The 18201-nt window shown below is 34.4% G+C and overlaps 1 protein-coding gene across 2 annotated transcripts; it reads right to left on the bottom strand.

Annotated features, from left to right (window-relative positions):
* Nucleotides 1-2066: 2066 nt before the first annotated feature.
* Nucleotides 2067-18078, bottom strand: LOC132565311 (elongation factor 1-delta-like). Of its 2 annotated transcripts, XM_060229950.1 has the most exons (9): nucleotides 18011-18078; nucleotides 17477-17591; nucleotides 13953-14042; nucleotides 8676-8769; nucleotides 4928-5124; nucleotides 4601-4664; nucleotides 3704-3829; nucleotides 2562-2680; nucleotides 2067-2167 (listed from the first exon to the last, which is right to left on the bottom strand). In XM_060229950.1, the coding sequence occupies exons 2-9, from the start codon at nucleotides 17588-17590 to the stop codon at nucleotides 2129-2131; spliced, it is 843 nt and encodes a 280-aa protein (XP_060085933.1). In that variant the 5' UTR covers nucleotide 17591; nucleotides 18011-18078; the 3' UTR covers nucleotides 2067-2128. The 2 variants fall into 2 exon arrangements, with proteins under 2 accessions (XP_060085933.1, XP_060085934.1); XM_060229951.1 differs by lacking the exon at nucleotides 13953-14042.
* Nucleotides 18079-18201: the final 123 nt, after the last annotated feature.

Genomic DNA, 18201 nt, shown 5'->3' with positions numbered 1-18201 from the left:
TCTATAGCACACGAATGGACTCCAATAGGAAGCTGTATTTTTGACTTCTAGAAAAGTTTGCTTAATGTAAAAAGAACATGTTCTTTCTCAAAATCCATCACGTTTTTGTCTCCTGTTCCCAATGTATTCAGAACTGTAACTTATTGCTTTGGTTTTCAATTTTGTCACTGTGAAGACTTCTTTTATCGGCTGAACGACGCAGTTAATTTTTTTTATAAGTGTCCGCTTTTGATTTTTTTAAAGACGCTATATGCTTGTGTATTTTTTATACAATTTTTCAGAACACAGATGTGGCAGACACAGATTGTAAACTAAAGTCGACAGGATTGCTGTAAATGATTGCATGTCAGGTTTTATTTCAGTTGATTTGAGGCACGGCTCAGATAATACAAATGTATCTGATGTTCTATGACATTTTATTGAATTCTGGAATTAGTGAATGTCTTAATGTGTCTTGATAATTTTTAACCATTTTAGATTTTTCTCGCTTGCCTCATAAGTTTAGCGATTTAAAACTGACGAGTCCTAAAAGGACGAAATAGCTGTATCATGCAGTTTATTTAAGTCCACTGTAACTAGTCAAACTTCTATGAATCAAACTTCTCGATTTATCGTATTTAAAGTTTTTGTCCAGTCCCGAATTTTATTCTTATATATTACTATTAACTTAACCCCTTATGAATCGACATTTCATACATTGAACTTTTCGATGTATCTTCAAAGGTTATTTCACGACCGTAAGCTATGGCAGAACAGTCCTTGACACCTCATGATTGGAACAAAGCATTTACCTGTATTGTACAGGTATTTTCGCCCAGCAGCAAAATTTCACACTTTTCCATGAAGCGCGCTACCTGACAATGAGATTACAACAGCCCGTTATCATTTGTTCTGTGTTACGAGGATCATTAATGACTGGACACGGATCAAAATTTAATTGCTTACTTACCAGCAATGATATTTAATAAAAGATTATGAAATATCGCGCGATGTTCACGCCGCCATTGCGGTAATAGCATTTAGTTAGGTCTAATTTACGGAACGTCGAAAACAATTGGAGGAAATCCTATCACTTGTTCGACCCTGCAGCGCAAGGAAAAACTCGTGGACGGAGTAAAAAATTATTAAAAAAAACATTGTCATTTGAATGTCAGAAAACATTATTTTACTCACAGAATAATTGATACTTGGAATAGTCTCCCTCAATGGGTAATTTCATCACTTTACGTTCATGATTTTGAAAAAAACACCTAGACGATTTCTGGAAAGATCTTGAACTGAAGTACGATCATACAGCGTCTTCTATCTAGTCTAATATTATGTTTATATTAATACATTGTATTGATGTGAATACAGAGGCAGAAATGTCTGCGTTCACTATTATCCTATTAAATAATTTCACTCATTCCCGAAGCGCCACTTTTCAGTTTTATGCATAAAATCATGCAAAGCACCCTGTCAGTCACGTGTTCTTCGATTGAATTAGACTAGCCACACTCTTGTAATTTCTACGACTTAAGATGTGTGATGTTAGTACATTATGATATTAATTTGCTTTCTTTTAAATTCATTAGTCATTATGACGGTTACGTATCAGTCTTAAAATAATTACTGCAACACGCGAAGACCAATTTAATGCTGCGCGTTGTTTCATTTAAAATTGATCCGTAAAATGTATATACTGTGTGATTTGAAGGCACGAATCTAAAGTAAACATGTATTATCAATTTCTCGTTGATTTCTAAAGTTATCATTTTTTCATGAATGAAAATGTTATGTTTTAAGATAAAAATGCATCTTTTCGTTTAAACTTGTGTTTTGGTATTTGTTGTATTGAATCAAGTAGAAATATTGTGTCATTAACTATACATAGCCATGAACGTGAAAACGTCCATATAACTCACCAAGAACGATTCAAAGTCTGGATGTATCACAGTTGTTTTGGAAGTCCCTTGGACATCAAAACGTCAAAGTTTTTCTATAATTCTAATGTTGCCTTAAAAGGTGCTGTTGTACTTGTACGCCTTCTCATCAATCTCTTTTAAATCAATAACAGAACAGAGAAATTAGCACTAATTTCATTTATTGTCTTTCACTGAACATTTCCAGCCTCTGACACCAGACCTCCTCACAGTTTGTTGAAAGCAGCAATGTCCACACTTTGAACCTATAAGAAACAGAGTACAAGTGTTAAACTGTATCAAACTAAAAACAATCAGGTCTATCCCTTGTTTAAATTCTGACTTCATTCAGCTGAACTATCAAATGTTTCCCTTTTAAATTTAGACTTTACAAAATTAAGTTTCAGAAAAGTCAAAATTTGAATTAATTTATTTTTCAAAATAACTGTTAAAGTTCACGTTATTTAATTTGGGTTCAATGTGGTGAAATGAGTGTGTAATATAGGTATGTAGAAATGTTTAAAATAAAAGTTTATTATCAATGTGTCACATCAAATATGATGAAACGAGCTATAGAAATGGACATGATATACAGATTGTAGAACAAACAACTTTGACATTGAATAAAATCTTAGACAGTATGTTTGAGAAATATGTTACCAGATCTTCATAGTCCTCTGTAATTTTTTCTGACAATTCCTCTACTGAGACTTTAGCGTCCTCAATAACTATACCAATTTGTAGTTTCTTTATTCCATAAGCCAAAGGAACTAGTTTTGCTGCAAGAAAAACATTCATGAATATTTAAAACATCTCTTACTTTCATCTAAAACAGCAATCCTTAAATCTCCAAGTTTCCATTCTGAATTTTGTTTTCTTATACAATTGATATGAGGATTGACAAAAATATTCTAAGATTACTAAGGTTTAAAATCTTCATTCCAATTATTTATTTCATTACTTACTACATTGTCAAAGCATATTTTTACAATGTACGCTTAAAAAAATCTGCTATATTTCGCCGAAAATGAAAATTATTTAAGAAATGAGAAAAACTTTCCCTGTTTTCAATAAGAAATATAATTTTTCTTATGCAATTAAAACAAGTACACAAATGAAGTTTCTCAGGCCACACTCCCTAATTCTCTCACTATCACCACATCTCTGAATACACCTCTATTTTTCTTGATCACATTCCCATTTCTCTAACCAAAATCCTGATTTTCAGACCACTCATTTGATTTGTCTGACCACACCCCCTATCTATCTCACCACACCCTCTATCTATCTGACCTTACACTTGATTTGTCTGACCACACCCCTATCTTTCTGACCACACACAATTTGTCTGACCACACCCCCTATCTTTCTGACCACACCCCCTATCTGACTACACACTTGATTTCTATGACAACACCCCCTATCTATCTCACCACACCCTCTATCTATCTGACCAAACTTGATTTGTCTGACCACACCCCCTATCTTTCTGACCACACACAATTTGTCTGACCACACCCCCTATCTATCTGACTACACACTTGATTTCTATGACAACACCCCCTATCTATCTAGTTACACATACGATATGTCTGACCACACCCCCTATCTATCTGGTTACACATTCGATATGTCTGACCACACCCCCTATCTATCTGGCTACACATTTGATATGTCTAACCACACCCAGTATCTATCTGACCACACCCCCTATCTATCTGGCTACACATTCGATATGTCTTACCACACCGATCTTTCTACTTATGCCTATTTCTGTCCATGATGACAGTATATGTACTTACCTGCACCCCAGACTAAACCATCCTGTTTTATCAACCTCAGTGAATCTTCCACTGCCTTCATATCAGTTTCATCATCATAAGGTTTTACATCTAAAATAACACTAGATTTTGCTACGAGGGCAGGTTCTACAAAAAACAGAAATCTTTACATCAGTTTTTGATATGATAACATAAAAGCAGCATTTATGAAAAGTGTCAATCCAACTAGCATATGGCCAGATATATCACATCATTGTTATATTAACAGGTAATGACTCCATTCAACCACAAGCGATGTAGCTGTAGTTGTAACAGACTAACAATAGATCCCACATTGGCACCCATCTACATATGATCTCTCCTTTTTCTTAAAAGTTTTATCTTTATGCCTCCTTTTGCTGTATTGATATGTAATATAACCAATTTACAAGGGAAACCTATATATATATATTTTTTTTTTTAAATTATCCACCTTGATCACACAGATGGACAGAGGGGCACCTGAAGATAGATTAAAAAAAACAATCCCTCAAGTCCTTTGTGAAAGAAAATGTAATAACTTTAAATGTCTAAAAGTCTAAAGTCTAAAAATCAAACATGTATATTTAAGGACCCCAGGAAGTTTTCATATGAGAATCTATCCAGAACTGCTTAAGAAATTCCTGTCCATCTTCCATATTTTTCTGGCATGTCAAAAAACTTGTATGGCACCACTAGAGGGAAACCCACCTAAAGAGCTTGAGAAACATCCACCTATAACAATATCAAACTTTTAATTTGTAGAATCCAAAATGGCTCAGTCAACCATTTTCTTATTGTGGTCTGTCACAATATTAAGTGTTAGGGAGAGGGGTTAATAAGGACATCTAATAAATGGAATCTCCAAAATGAAGACAAGACAATGAAATGTAAACTTACTTTTAGCCTTTTTTTCTTGGTAAGCCTTTACTCTTTCCTGTTTGACTCTTTCACGCTCTGCTACCTATAAATTGAAAGAAGTAGTGAAAGATTTTTTCATCAAATAATAGGCTGATGTTCAGCTGCTGGTGAGTCATCATTAAGTTCTCTACAGTTGCAGCATAAACTAGAATAATGTGTCTGAACCTTGTATACTCAACTTTTTAACATTTCAAAAAATTTATGAAATTTGAAACTTTTTATATCAAATTCGCACATATCAGGTGCATTCCTCAAGTTACCGACCCTTTAAGGCCAATTGAAAACTTTCAACACTGATACACATACTTCCTCCTCATCCTCACTGCCGAACAAGTCAACATCACTGTCACTATCATCATCATCTGCAGCAGCTGAAGCAGCAGCTGGGGCCACTGCAGTGGCTGCAGAGGGAGCAGCTGAAGCAGCAGGAGCACTTGATCCACCTTCCAGGATCTTAACACGTCCTTCCAACTTCTGGACAAGGGATTTCATTTCATCTACAGCTGTTAAGATAACAATACAGGACAATGTCAAAAACTAATGAAAGAACAGAGTAACACCCCGAGATGATAACAATACTGTTTAATGTCAAAAGATGATGATAGCACCAGCTAATGTCATAAGGATGATGACAAAACTGGTTAATGTCAAGAAATGTCAACAGTACTGGTTAATGTCAAGAGATACTGACAACACTGGTTAATGTCAAGATACTGATATTACTGGTGAATGTCAAGATACTGACATTACTGGTTAATGTCAAGAGATACTGACAAGATACTGACATTACTGGTTAATGTCAAGAGATACTGACATTACTGGTTAATGTCAAGAGATACTGACATTACTGGTTAATGTCAAGAGATACTGACAGTACTGGTTAATGTCAGGAGATACTGACATTACTGGTCAGAATATGTCAACATGATTGGTTAATGTCAACGAGATTAAGACAACACTGGTTATATGAGATGTAATTACTGGTTATTGTAAACAGAAATGTCATGACATTACTGGTTTCTGATATATTAGAAGATATCAAAAAGAGATGATCACATATAATGTACTGGTTATATAATGGTTATATATTGTTGGTTAAAGTTAAAGAGATGATGATCACATATAATGATATTGGTTATATATAATGATAATTGTGGTTAAAGTTAAAGAGATGATCACAGAATTGGTTATATAATGATAATTGTGGTTAAAGTTAAAGAGATGATCACAGAATTGGTTATATAATGATAATTGTGGTTAAAGTTAAAGAGATGATGACAGTACTGGTTATATAATGATAATTGTGGTTAAAGTTAAAGAGATGATGACAGTACTGGTTATATAATGATAATTGTGGTTAAAGTTAAAGAGATGATCACAGTACTGGTTATATAATGATAATTGTGGTTAAAGTTAAAGAGATGATGACAGTACTGGTTGTCAATATATACATGTAAACACAAAACAGAGTTTTATAAGATCTGTGGTTAAAATCTCCATTTAAGTGAATATTTAACATAATCAACAAATACAAATGAAGGAAAAGTGGAAATATGATGACATACAGGCCACCTATCATCATGGCAAAACAGTGACTCACAGGACACCTATCATCTGGCAAAACACTGACTCACAGGCCACCTATCATCATGGCAAAACAGTGATATACAGGACACCTATTATCATGGCAAAACAGTGATATACAGGACACCTATCATCATGGCAAAACACTGACTCACAGGACACCTATCATCATGGCAAAACAGTGACTCACAGGACACCTATCATCATGGCAAAACAGTGACTCACAGGACACCTATCATCATGGCAAAACACTGACTCACAGGACACCTATCATCATGGCAAAACAGTGACTCACAGGCCACCTATCATCATGGCAAAACACTGTCTCACAGGACACCTATCATCATGGCAAAACACTGACTCACAGGCCACCTATCATCATGGCAAAACACTGACTCACAGGACACCTATCATCATGGCAAAACACTGACTCACAGGACACCTATCATCATGGCAAAACAGTGACTCACAGGACACCTATCATCATGGCAAAACAGTGACTCACAGGACACCTATCATCATGGCAAAACACTGACTCACAGGACACCTATCATCATGGCAAAACAGTGACTCACAGGCCACCTATCATCATGGCAAAACACTGACTCACAGGACACCTATCATCATGGCAAAACACTGACTCACAGGACACCTATCATCATGGCAAAACACTGACTCACAGGACACCTATCATCATGGCAAAACACTGACTCACAGGACACCTATCATCATGGCAAAACAGTGACTCACAGGACATCTATCATCATGGCAAAACAGTGACTCACAGGCCACCTATCATCATGGCAAAACAGTGACTCACAGGACACCTATCATCATGGCAAAACACTGACTCACAGGACACCTATCATCATGGCAAAACAGTGACTCACAGGACACCTATCATCATGGCAAAACAGTGACTCACAGGACACCTATCATCATGGCAAAACAGTATCATCATGGCAAAACACTGTCTCACAGGACACCTATCATCATGGCAAAACACTGACTCACAGGACACCTATCATCATGGCAAAACACTGACTCACAGGACACCTATCATCATGGCAAAACAGTGATATACAGGACACCTATCATCATGGCAAAACAGTGATTCACAGGCCACCTATCATCATGGCAAAACAGTGACTCACAGGAAACCTATCATCATGGCAAAACAGTGATATACAGGACACCTATCATCATGGCAAAACAGTGATATACAGGACACCTATCATCATGGCAAAACAGTGACTCACAGGACACCTATCATCATGGCAAAACAGTGACTCACAGGACACCTATCATCATGGCAAAACACTGACTCACAGGACACCTATCATCATGGCAAAACACTGACTCACAGGACACCTATCATCATGGCAAAACAGTGACTCACAGGACACCTATCATCATGGCAAAACACTGACTTACAGGACACCTATCACCATGGCAAAACAGTGATTCATAGGACACCTAATGATACACAGATGTTACAAATCACAATAGGACTCACAAGACACCTTCCATTTTGAAGACGATAGGATTCACAAGACACCTTCCATTATGAGACAATAGGACTCACAAGACACCTTCCATTATGGAGACAATAGGATTCACAAGACACCTTCCATTATGGAGACAATAGGACTCACAAGACACCTTCCCTTTTGAAGACGATAGAATTCACAAGACACCTTCCATTATGGAGACAATAGGATTCACAAGACATATTCCATTATGGAGACAACAGGACTCACAAGACATATTCCATTATGGAGACAATAGGATTCACAAGACGCCTTCCATTATGGAGACAATAGGATTCACAAGACACCTTCCATTATGGAGACAATAGGATTCACAAGACACCTTCCATTATGGAGACAATAGGACTCACAAGACACCTTCCATTATGGAGACAATAGGATTCACAAGACACCTTCCATTATGGAGACAATAGGAATCACAAGACACCTTCCATTATGGAGACAATAGGATTCACATGACACCTTCCATTATGGAGACGATATCATTCACAAGACACCTTCCATTATGGAGATGATATCATTCACAGGAAACCTAACATCACAGAGACAATATGATTCACAGGAAACCTAACACCACTAGACAATATGATTTACCACTAAAAGACACCTTCTATCATGGAGAATAACATGGATCTTTCCCTAGCTGGTGTGTAGGTCATAGAAATCCCATTCTGAGAGGGAGATTCTGGATTGTCAAACCCGAGGCTTTGTCGCGGGTATAACTGTCAGGAATCTCCTCAATAACCCCAACTGACCTGACATATTATAAAATGACATCATTAACAATTACACTAACCCAAATTGTCGCTTTCTGTGTGTGCAGGCCGTCTTGCTAGAGTAAGAAAGAGATATTTCATCCTAACCAGCAGTGTGACTATTTCTGGCCGGTGGAGTGGTAACCACAGCTAAAAGACACCTACCATTACGGAGTTCCTTGTTTTCCTTTTCCAGGTTTTCAATCCTTGCTGTAGCATCCCCGCCACCAGATGATGCTGCGGCTCCAGAACATCCACCCTAAAGTGAGAAGGTGCTTGTCAACAAAGGCTTGTTTAATAGTGCTGTAAACTAAAATGGTTGACACAAAGTAATTTTAACACAGGTATATTAAAATTATAGTGTAAACATGTTTATAATTAACTTCTGTATTTGAAAAACTTGATAAGGTGCTTAAAAAAATCCTTTTATTAACCAGAAAAAAGTGTCAATCACCATTTTGCTATTTGACACAGCATTAAAGATGCCCATATAGATCACAAATAAGCTTATTTTTCATCTAGGTTACCAATTTGTGATGACAACCTCACATCATGAAAATTCCCCTTGTTACTATTTTTAGACTAGGTTACCAATTTGTGATGACAACCTCACATCATGAAGATCCCCTTGTTACTATTTTTGACTAGGTTACCAATTTGTGATGACAACCTTACATCATGAAGATTCCCTTGTTACTATTTTTGTCTAGGTTACCAATTTGTGATGACAACCTCACATCATGAAGATTCCCTTGTTACTATTTTTGTCTAGGTTACCAATTTGTGATGACAACCTCACATCATGAAAATTCCCCTTGTTACTATTTTTAGACTAGGTTACCAATTTGTGATGACAACTTTACATCATGAAAATCCCCTTGTTACTATTTTTAGACTAGGTTACCAATTTGTGATGACAACCTCACATCATAAAGATTCCCTTGTTACTATTTTTGTCTAGGTTACCAATTTGTGATGACAACTTTACATCATGAAAATCCCCTTGTTACTATTTTTAGACTAGGTTACCAATTTGTGATGACAACCTCACATCATAAAGATTCCCTTGTTACTATTTTTGTCTAGGTTACCAATTTGTGATGACAACCTCACATCATGAAGATTCCCTTGTTACTATTTTTGTCTAGGTTACCAATTTGTGATGACAACCTCACATCATGAAGATCCCCTTGTTACTATTTTTGTCTAGGTTACCAATTTGTGATGACAACCTCACATCATGAAAATCTCCCTGCTACCATTTTGAATCTAGATTATTAATTTGCGATGATAATTTTGTGTGCAAGAATTCACCAGTTTCAGGTTAACATTGCATTTTATCAAAACCTGTGGGAGAACTATTGGTCAATTACAGAAGATGAATTTTCTCACTTATACCACAACATGCAATGATCTCCAACACCATCTGAGAAAGGATCAAACTATACATATTATGGTAATATCGGGTAAATATGAATCTCAACATATGACAATGATTCGGAATTCAACCATGATGGATGGAGATGGATAACACTGTAAGTTAAAGAAAAGGTGTTAATGATACTACAAGCCCTATATTTCTATGGGATTCAATTTTCAAGTTTTTTTTTTTTTTTAAATTACTACTCTCATTTAGTGTTTGATTTTGTGGATAAACATAGCTCACTAAATCTCCTTAGAACATAAATATTAACAGTAAGTGGACATCAGAATTTTTTTACTCAAAGTAGCTATAAAACCAACGAAAATGAATCCCCTATGAAAATTAATAATTTGTCAGTATTATGCAATATTTTGAGTTAGTGCTGAGAGGAATTGATGGTGGGTTAAAACAATGTAAGTTGTGTTAGTTCAGAAATGATGAATTATCCTGCTTCATGTGGAATATATTCAAAGGAACATTAGCCATTAGTATACATCTCTCAAATGTTCTTAAATCAAATGAGTTGTATATTCTGTTTTTAACATACTTGTACCATATGTTGGTTAATTCTTTACTATGGCTGACAGATGTGATGACTTTCATTTCTGCCTTAATTTGGTCAGTTGGATGACAGGTTTTCGGTCCCTGTGACTATTCTTGTTGCTGGGTATCGTCTCACAAACTAACATCAGTGTTCTGGCAACATGAGGGGGCAACCTGCATCCCCCTCATATTTCTGCCTTAAGTATTCAAGCCAAGGTCACATGACATATATGGCTTCTGCCTCAAGTTTATAATCCGTAAATGTCATGTGATCTAGCTGTATATGTCATGTGACCAAGGCACCAATTAGTTAATTGATATACTGTAATCTGAATATTCTTTTGATTGTACAAACACTTGTTTCAAGATCAGACATGACTTCTTACAATAATTTACAAAAGTCCAGGTTGAATGATCATTGTGATGTCATCAATGACATCATATTTTTTCCTGCAGGGTAAATATTCAGCTATAACAAGATACTGGAACAGTACAGTAAAATAAATGCATGTACAGAAGTGACGAGCGTAGAAAATGGTCAGTTGTCCCCTGATTCAGATTTCCTGTCATCACATCATCACCACATTATATAATTGGCAATACAACACCAGTTGGATCAAAAAGAACACATCACGCAGTCAAAACTATAGCTGTGTATATGTTTCCAGGTATTTTCTGCTTTATATTTCTACTATTATCTCCCATTAACAGACTTTACTGTTTTAGTTAACTATGAAAAACATTTATATATATATGAAAAACATTTATATATATATACATGAAAAACATTTTGACATACATTTAGAAATATTACCTAGCTTCCTGTTAAACAGTATACTCAGAATCTAACAAGCATAGTATACTCAATATACTTTTAAACGTAGATATTTTCGAGGAAGGTATGAAAACCAAAACAGACACATATATAATCATAAATGAGTTTTCATTTCCTATAAAACTTTATGAATCATGTCTAAGAAAATATTTTTGGGAGCCTTGGCGAGCCGAAATTTAAACTTCAATACTAGTTTTAGAAAAGGTGTATTTTGTCTTAAAGTAAAAATGTGAAGGACAAAATCAAATGAAGGCAGCCATTTTGTTGCACCATTGTCAATTCATGGTGTAACATCATTGTCAGTAATGACAACTTATTTCTGATTGATGTTACCAATGTCAAAGACAAATGTTCCTGGGTGTTTAACATTAAACAGATTATGTGACAAAATAATGTACCTTGATATTCAAATCAAACTTATAGCAAGCCACAGGCTGTTTCATGACTTTCATAAATATGTCAGTTTCCCTTTCAAGCTTTATGTAAACTTGTGAAAAATCTGAAACATTGAAAATAACACCCTATGGTCTTATACCTTGTACAGACAAAACATTTTCATGCCACAATCAGACATCAGTTTATCAAAACATGCAATATCATTAGAAAATAATGAAATGGTTTTAAAGAGGATGTCTTCGCTCAAAGTGTAATCACTGTATTAATGCTACCTAGCATCCTGTATATCAAATTTTAGATTACTTATATACAAATTTTACCCACTGTTTGAAATTTCTGTGTTAATTAACTGTTATGGAAATTCAACATTTTTTGTTTTGGATATGAATGAAATCGACTACACATAGATTTTGAAGGGAATGATCTTCAAAAAATCATTTTTTCACATGGAATTTTAAGTATCACATTTTGCACATTGTTTAGTCACATGTTGAGAGATAGTCTGTCTGGAAAATATTCTGTACAGTTTTGGCATTGAACAGTCAATATTGAATTCTAATTTTATCTTAACTTGCTTTTTCAATATTCAGACACAGTCATCAATTCCATACTATATATACAGTAACTAAAGTAGGATTTGTAACGGCATGTCCATAACACTAATCCCTAAATTTTGACGAGTCCCAATACTAAGAGATATAGAGGGGTCTGGAAATTTGAGCGAGTCCCTCAGGAAAAGCATGAGTGTAGGACTCGAATATCGGAGTTTCAAAACTCACTGATATACAGTATTTAATTCTATACAATAATACAAAGAAACATTCATGTGCACAAAAAATATATAATGTACCAATGAAGCAGAAGTATGAAGCTAAAAACAGAATGAAAAAATGCAAAAGTATTGCAAGCTGATTAGTCATGCAACTTAGCTGTGGCATCACTTTTTGAAAAAAAAAAAAAAAAAAACAGAAAAAGGCAATCATTTTGAATGCAGTGGAGTGTAAGAGACCCAGATATCAGGTTATCCCAGGAGTACTCACACATAAAGTATGCACAGGTGCAGTGACATGTTTTCCTGGAAAAATTTGACAGTCACTCACTAAATAAAGGGCCATAACTCTCTAGTACCTGTGAGCTGATTTGACATGAAGAGCAGAATCCTTTATGACCAATTAGAGAACATTTAAAAAGTAAACAATGTTATTTCTATTGCAACAAACTTTCAAAAATCATTACTCAGTCATAATCAAGATGTATAAGGAACATAAAAAACTAGAATTTTATTTCATGTTGAGGTTTTGATATTTGTTTTACATTTTAAGTTAGTGAATCAAATAAAATAAAAAACTGACCTTGTCTTGTCATAACATGTGTATTTAAGAGTATTACCCTAAATCTCAATTTAGTTTTTGTTCCTTTCCGTCCAATTTGCTTATCCCAAGTAACATGTTATTAGTAATATAAGAGTTATAATGTGTATATTTTGCGAGAACAAAGGAAAGACATATAGACAATATTTTTAAGTGTAAATGTTTAAATCGCATTCAAGAAGGTAAATTAAGAGGTGCCTAGTAACTGAATGAAGATATGATCTGTGACGGTAACTGAATGAAGATCTGATCTGTGGCAAAGTCCCTATCCAGGAACCAGAAATATTCATATACAGGTACAGTGTAAGTGACTAAGATAGTGAGAAGTGATAATAAAAATACAGAAAAATCAGTTTATAGTGTTCTGGTTGTTTTAGCAAAATGCAGCAACAAGGCAACCAATGATATATATTACATGTAAGTTATTACAAAAAAACTCCACTTCGACATTTTAGAATGTTTATTATAATATTCAACAATTGACATAAGATATATCAAGGATTTATTAGGACTTTCAAATGAATTAGAGTTTGATTGACTGAAAGGAAATCAAACTTTTCCTTTGAAAGCAATTTGCCTAGAGACAATAGACAGTGATAAGGAGATTCATATATAGCATTTTTAGGCAACACAAAGCAGTTTTTAGTCACAACACATACACTGAAAGAAAAAATTGGAAAAAAGGTTCGCGAGTGTAATCGTTTAGTCAATCAAATTTTTTTTTTTTCAATTTGACCAGAGGAATCTAAATTGCAAAAAATGAAAAAAAATAATAAAAAAACACTAAAAAAAACAAAAATTCTACTTTCACAACATTGAACTATATATGAAAAAGAAACTACATTCAAAAAATTGTATACTCAGAAATTACTCACAGATCTCAAAACATTTTGTATATGTTGTCGTGCCTGAGCGATTTCGTTTTTGATAGAGCTTGTCTCAGTTTTCTGGCCTGATGGTCCTGCCTACAAATACAGAACAGACAATTTACCAAAGACCTTTCAGATGCTTTCTTACTTCATAACATACTGCAGAGAATGACATCAAAGTTTTTTTATTCTTTTTTCACCAAAATCACTGACAACTTTTGTTTTTGGTATTGATTCGGAAAAAATGTTTAAAGGATTCTATTTATACTTAAAAAATTATTGAATTACTGATTTGTGTTAAAAAGAAAGACCATCTGATAGCAAAGTCATCAAATGTACTAGGTAGAGTTGATAATTTTCCGTATAAAGAAATGTGTGTATCTAGAAATTGAAAAATAAGTCCTAACTTCAAATATCGATTTGTCTCTTTGTAAAAGTAAAAAATATATCTGCATATTTCAAAAATGTCTCTCTTAGATAATTAATCAGCTTCTTGGTTATCATAAATACTGTACAAGCACAAAACAATTCTAACATTTCTGGTTTAATCAAACGTTACATTTGGCTCAACCGGTGGTAATTTGTTGTCAAGCCACTTTTAATGAGGTTTCAATAAAATCTTTTAGAAAATCACTGAAGTTGAAATTTGATTATGTATTCTTAATATCAAACACAATGACTGAAGTATATACATATAAACTTTATTTATTTTACACCAAATAACAAAAACAAGTTTTTCCAACTTAAATTAACCACTCTTGTTGGCACGGATGGAAGTGCACATGGGGTCATACTGTAACAACAAAAAGAATCCTGGGAAAAACCCAAATGGTTGGGCAGGTGATCCCATATTTTCATGTCCATTGCATGAATTGAACCCTGGACAACTGGGTGACTAAACACTCTAATAAGTTTTCTTTCCATGTTTAATAATGATACCTTGCAGGAATAACACATGTTTCTGAGAAGAAACACAAGAATAGAACACAATATCTTTAATTTTAGACTTTTTTTTTAATGTTAGATTTTAGATATTCATGATCATTAAAACTATTAGATAGGCGAGTTATTCCAGACACAAATTAGATAGTTAAATGAAGGTTTCACCAATGTCAATATTCTAATGATAATTTACGTACAGTGGATACCACTAATTAAAACATCGGATATTATGATATCTCACTTATCATGATAATTTTTCCATGTACAGAATGTTCCCTATAGACAAGTAAACTACCTGGTAAGTAAAGAAAACATCTATTATGATATTGTCCAACATTCCAACATGGTATATCAGTTATCAAAATAATTGATTTTTCAAAGGATTAATTTTAAGCTATAACAATAAGCAAGTGTCCATATTTCATTCCTGGGTTGTTCCGTGGGATGCAAATTATTCGCTAATTATCATCCGATACCTCCCTGCCCAATCACATCTGTTACCAGAAAGTAAAATCAAGTCACCTGTACCAGGTGTAGTCAACCAACACATTCACAGGTAGCACCAATTACATACATACAGACTTCTAATTAGGTCCTAACAATTGGAACAAGAAAGAAATTGATAAATGTAAATTGGCTACCAATTTTTCTTGATAGTTTGTAATTGTGTCACTTTCGCCAGTTGTAATTTTGTGTATTTTCAAATATTTTGATAGACATGTGGTTTCTAAGATCAAAACACTCTCCCATTTAACAAGTGTTGGTTCTTTAATAACTATACAACACCTGTTCTCTCCCAACTATAAAACTATAAAATTTACTTATTCTACAACAATTGCGAAACAAGTTACATCAACTTATACTAATCACTCTTGTTGGCCCAGATGTAAGCATGCGAGGGGTCTTATTGTGGAAGGAAAGCAGAGCACCCAGAGAAAACCCTTATGGTCGGCAGGTGACCCTTACCTTTTCACGTCCATTCTAGGAGTCAAACCCTGAACGGTTAAGTAAAAGGCGAGTGTGTTACCACTGCACCACCCGACCACCCCATCTGTTCTCTTTCAGAAATCAATGTGAGTCTTGTGTTCTTGTAACAAAAGGATGGTGCCAGAAAGAGAACTATGGCTGCGATAAGGATGTTTTAAATCTGTGTGCAAAAACCTCTCACCACCATCAACCCCCACTTCTCATTATTGGAATAGTTTTCCCACACACAGGAAGCACTGCCACAAAATAATCACAGTGTCTGCCATGACCACAAGTTATAAATATCAGTATATTAGTACCACAACCAGCAATAATTCCCCTCCACAACATGACTTTCATTTGACCCTTGAAACAATATTTCCGATTTTTTTAGAAGAGAATAATAATCTTTCGGAAGGAACTTTTGTATGACTCTGAAAATGTATACTGTACATATACAATCTACTGGACAGTCCGACATGTGTTATAATTTTCATTCTTCTAGAAAATATAAAGCTCCTTTCACAGATTCTTGCTATATACATCAAAGGTCAAAATGAAAGAACAGACCAATTATAAATCACTATTTACCTAATGCAATCCTGAAAGATTATGACTTTTACTGGTATTAATTAGTTTAATTATTATTATTGTTTACAAAATATTAGTAAGGAAACAAAGCACTCACAGCAAAATGTATTAAGGAAGGAACCTGGTATATATTTATTAATAGTTTTCACACGCTCAAATTATTGAAATCAGTAACAAATGGGATCACTGTACTACTCCAAATACAGAGCTTCTTAATGAAACGCAGCTTCCAAACAAATCTGTTAATGAAATACTTCTATTTTCAACAATGAACAAGACATCAATATTCAAAAAACATAAACTGGGTAGTGTGAGATTGAAATTGTCCCATCATGCAGCATTGGAAAGAGTTTTTATCAAAAGATGAATAGTTTCATCTGGCATTAATTATCAGAAATGGGCAAAATGCTTGTTTACAGAATATGAAGAATAAAACATTTTCTGATTCCATCAACAAGTACTGAAAATATAAGAAATTAACATGATCATCCAGACATTTTTTTTTTTGGGATGGCATGAATAAGTTTTATGGCTGAAACCAATTATGACAAATTCAAATAATTTCGTTCATCATGTTTGTGATTCAGAAAATATTCACTTTTTTATGGATTTCCTATCTGATATCTGTGATACTTTTTACATGTATGTTGTAATATTAATTTGAGCTCTTCTGAGCTAACAGTTCATATTTCTTTGAGGTCCGATTCTGATTATTGATCCAACACAAAAATTGTAATCAGATCAAATCATATTAAAGTGATTTTCTGTTAGTGCACCATAGAAGCAGAAATAGTCATCCTGTTTAGTGTCCCTGTAATTAATTATCATAAAGTCTGCAAAGTCCTATTACTGCTGCAAGAATGTTTAGTGAGGGTGGGGTCTGTTAGGGAGAAAACATTGCATTTATCTAACTCATGTACAATTAAAAAAATACAAAATGTACAACAGAATTCTTTTTCCAACATAATAAATATTTAACTGGCAGGTGTTTAGTCATATATCAGATTTTAGAGAAGGGTAGCATTATGAACCTGCTGGGCTCCTGTGGTGCTTGATCCTACCAGGACTTTCTGGTAAAATGCTTCAGCATCTTCAAACTTCCTTTGCTGAAGCCAGACTGAATCATGCATGTATGGACAAGCCATTCTAAAAAAAACAAGATAAAAATGACAATAAATACACAGTATTTTGTGAATGAATCTTTGTCGATTCCAATGGCAGTTCTATCTACACACGTCCATGGCAATCAATGAGAACGTGACCAATGTATAACATAGACTTGTTTAGTTGAGTTAATTACCTATTGGCTATGACTAGAGGTTGGAGTACACATCATTTAATGTCAATGTGACCACCACGAACCAATGACAAAATTGGATGTAATTAAGTTATCAAGGTTATAAATATCAAGTCATACTGTATGCACTGATGAAGATGCTCACTTAAAAAAATTTCAACAAATCACATTTATGTAAATTCTTCAAGATTATGATGTTACATAATGGACAAGAAAGTAAATAGCGTGATTTAAGTGTTTTAAATACACAATTCAACTTGATATCTACCTCGAGCAGAAGTACCGGCACGGTGTCGTCAAATCTGGCTTTGAAAAGGAAGTCACACATGGCCAGTTCCTCGAACTTTCCGAGTATCTCGCAATGATTGGACGAAACACAGAGGTGAAAATAAATTTTACTGATTATGTTTACTTGAAATGAATGCGATCTTGTCAATTGTAAAAAATTTGAAAAAGGAT

This window comes from Ylistrum balloti, unplaced genomic scaffold, assembly GCF_031769215.1.
Source record: "Ylistrum balloti isolate Yb309-2 unplaced genomic scaffold, AGI_CSIRO_Ybal_v1 Utg369712, whole genome shotgun sequence".
NCBI lineage: Eukaryota > Metazoa > Mollusca > Bivalvia > Pectinida > Pectinidae > Ylistrum > Ylistrum balloti.
The sequence above is the reverse complement of the archived record's forward strand: the minus strand, read 5'-3'. Positions and strand labels throughout refer to the sequence as shown.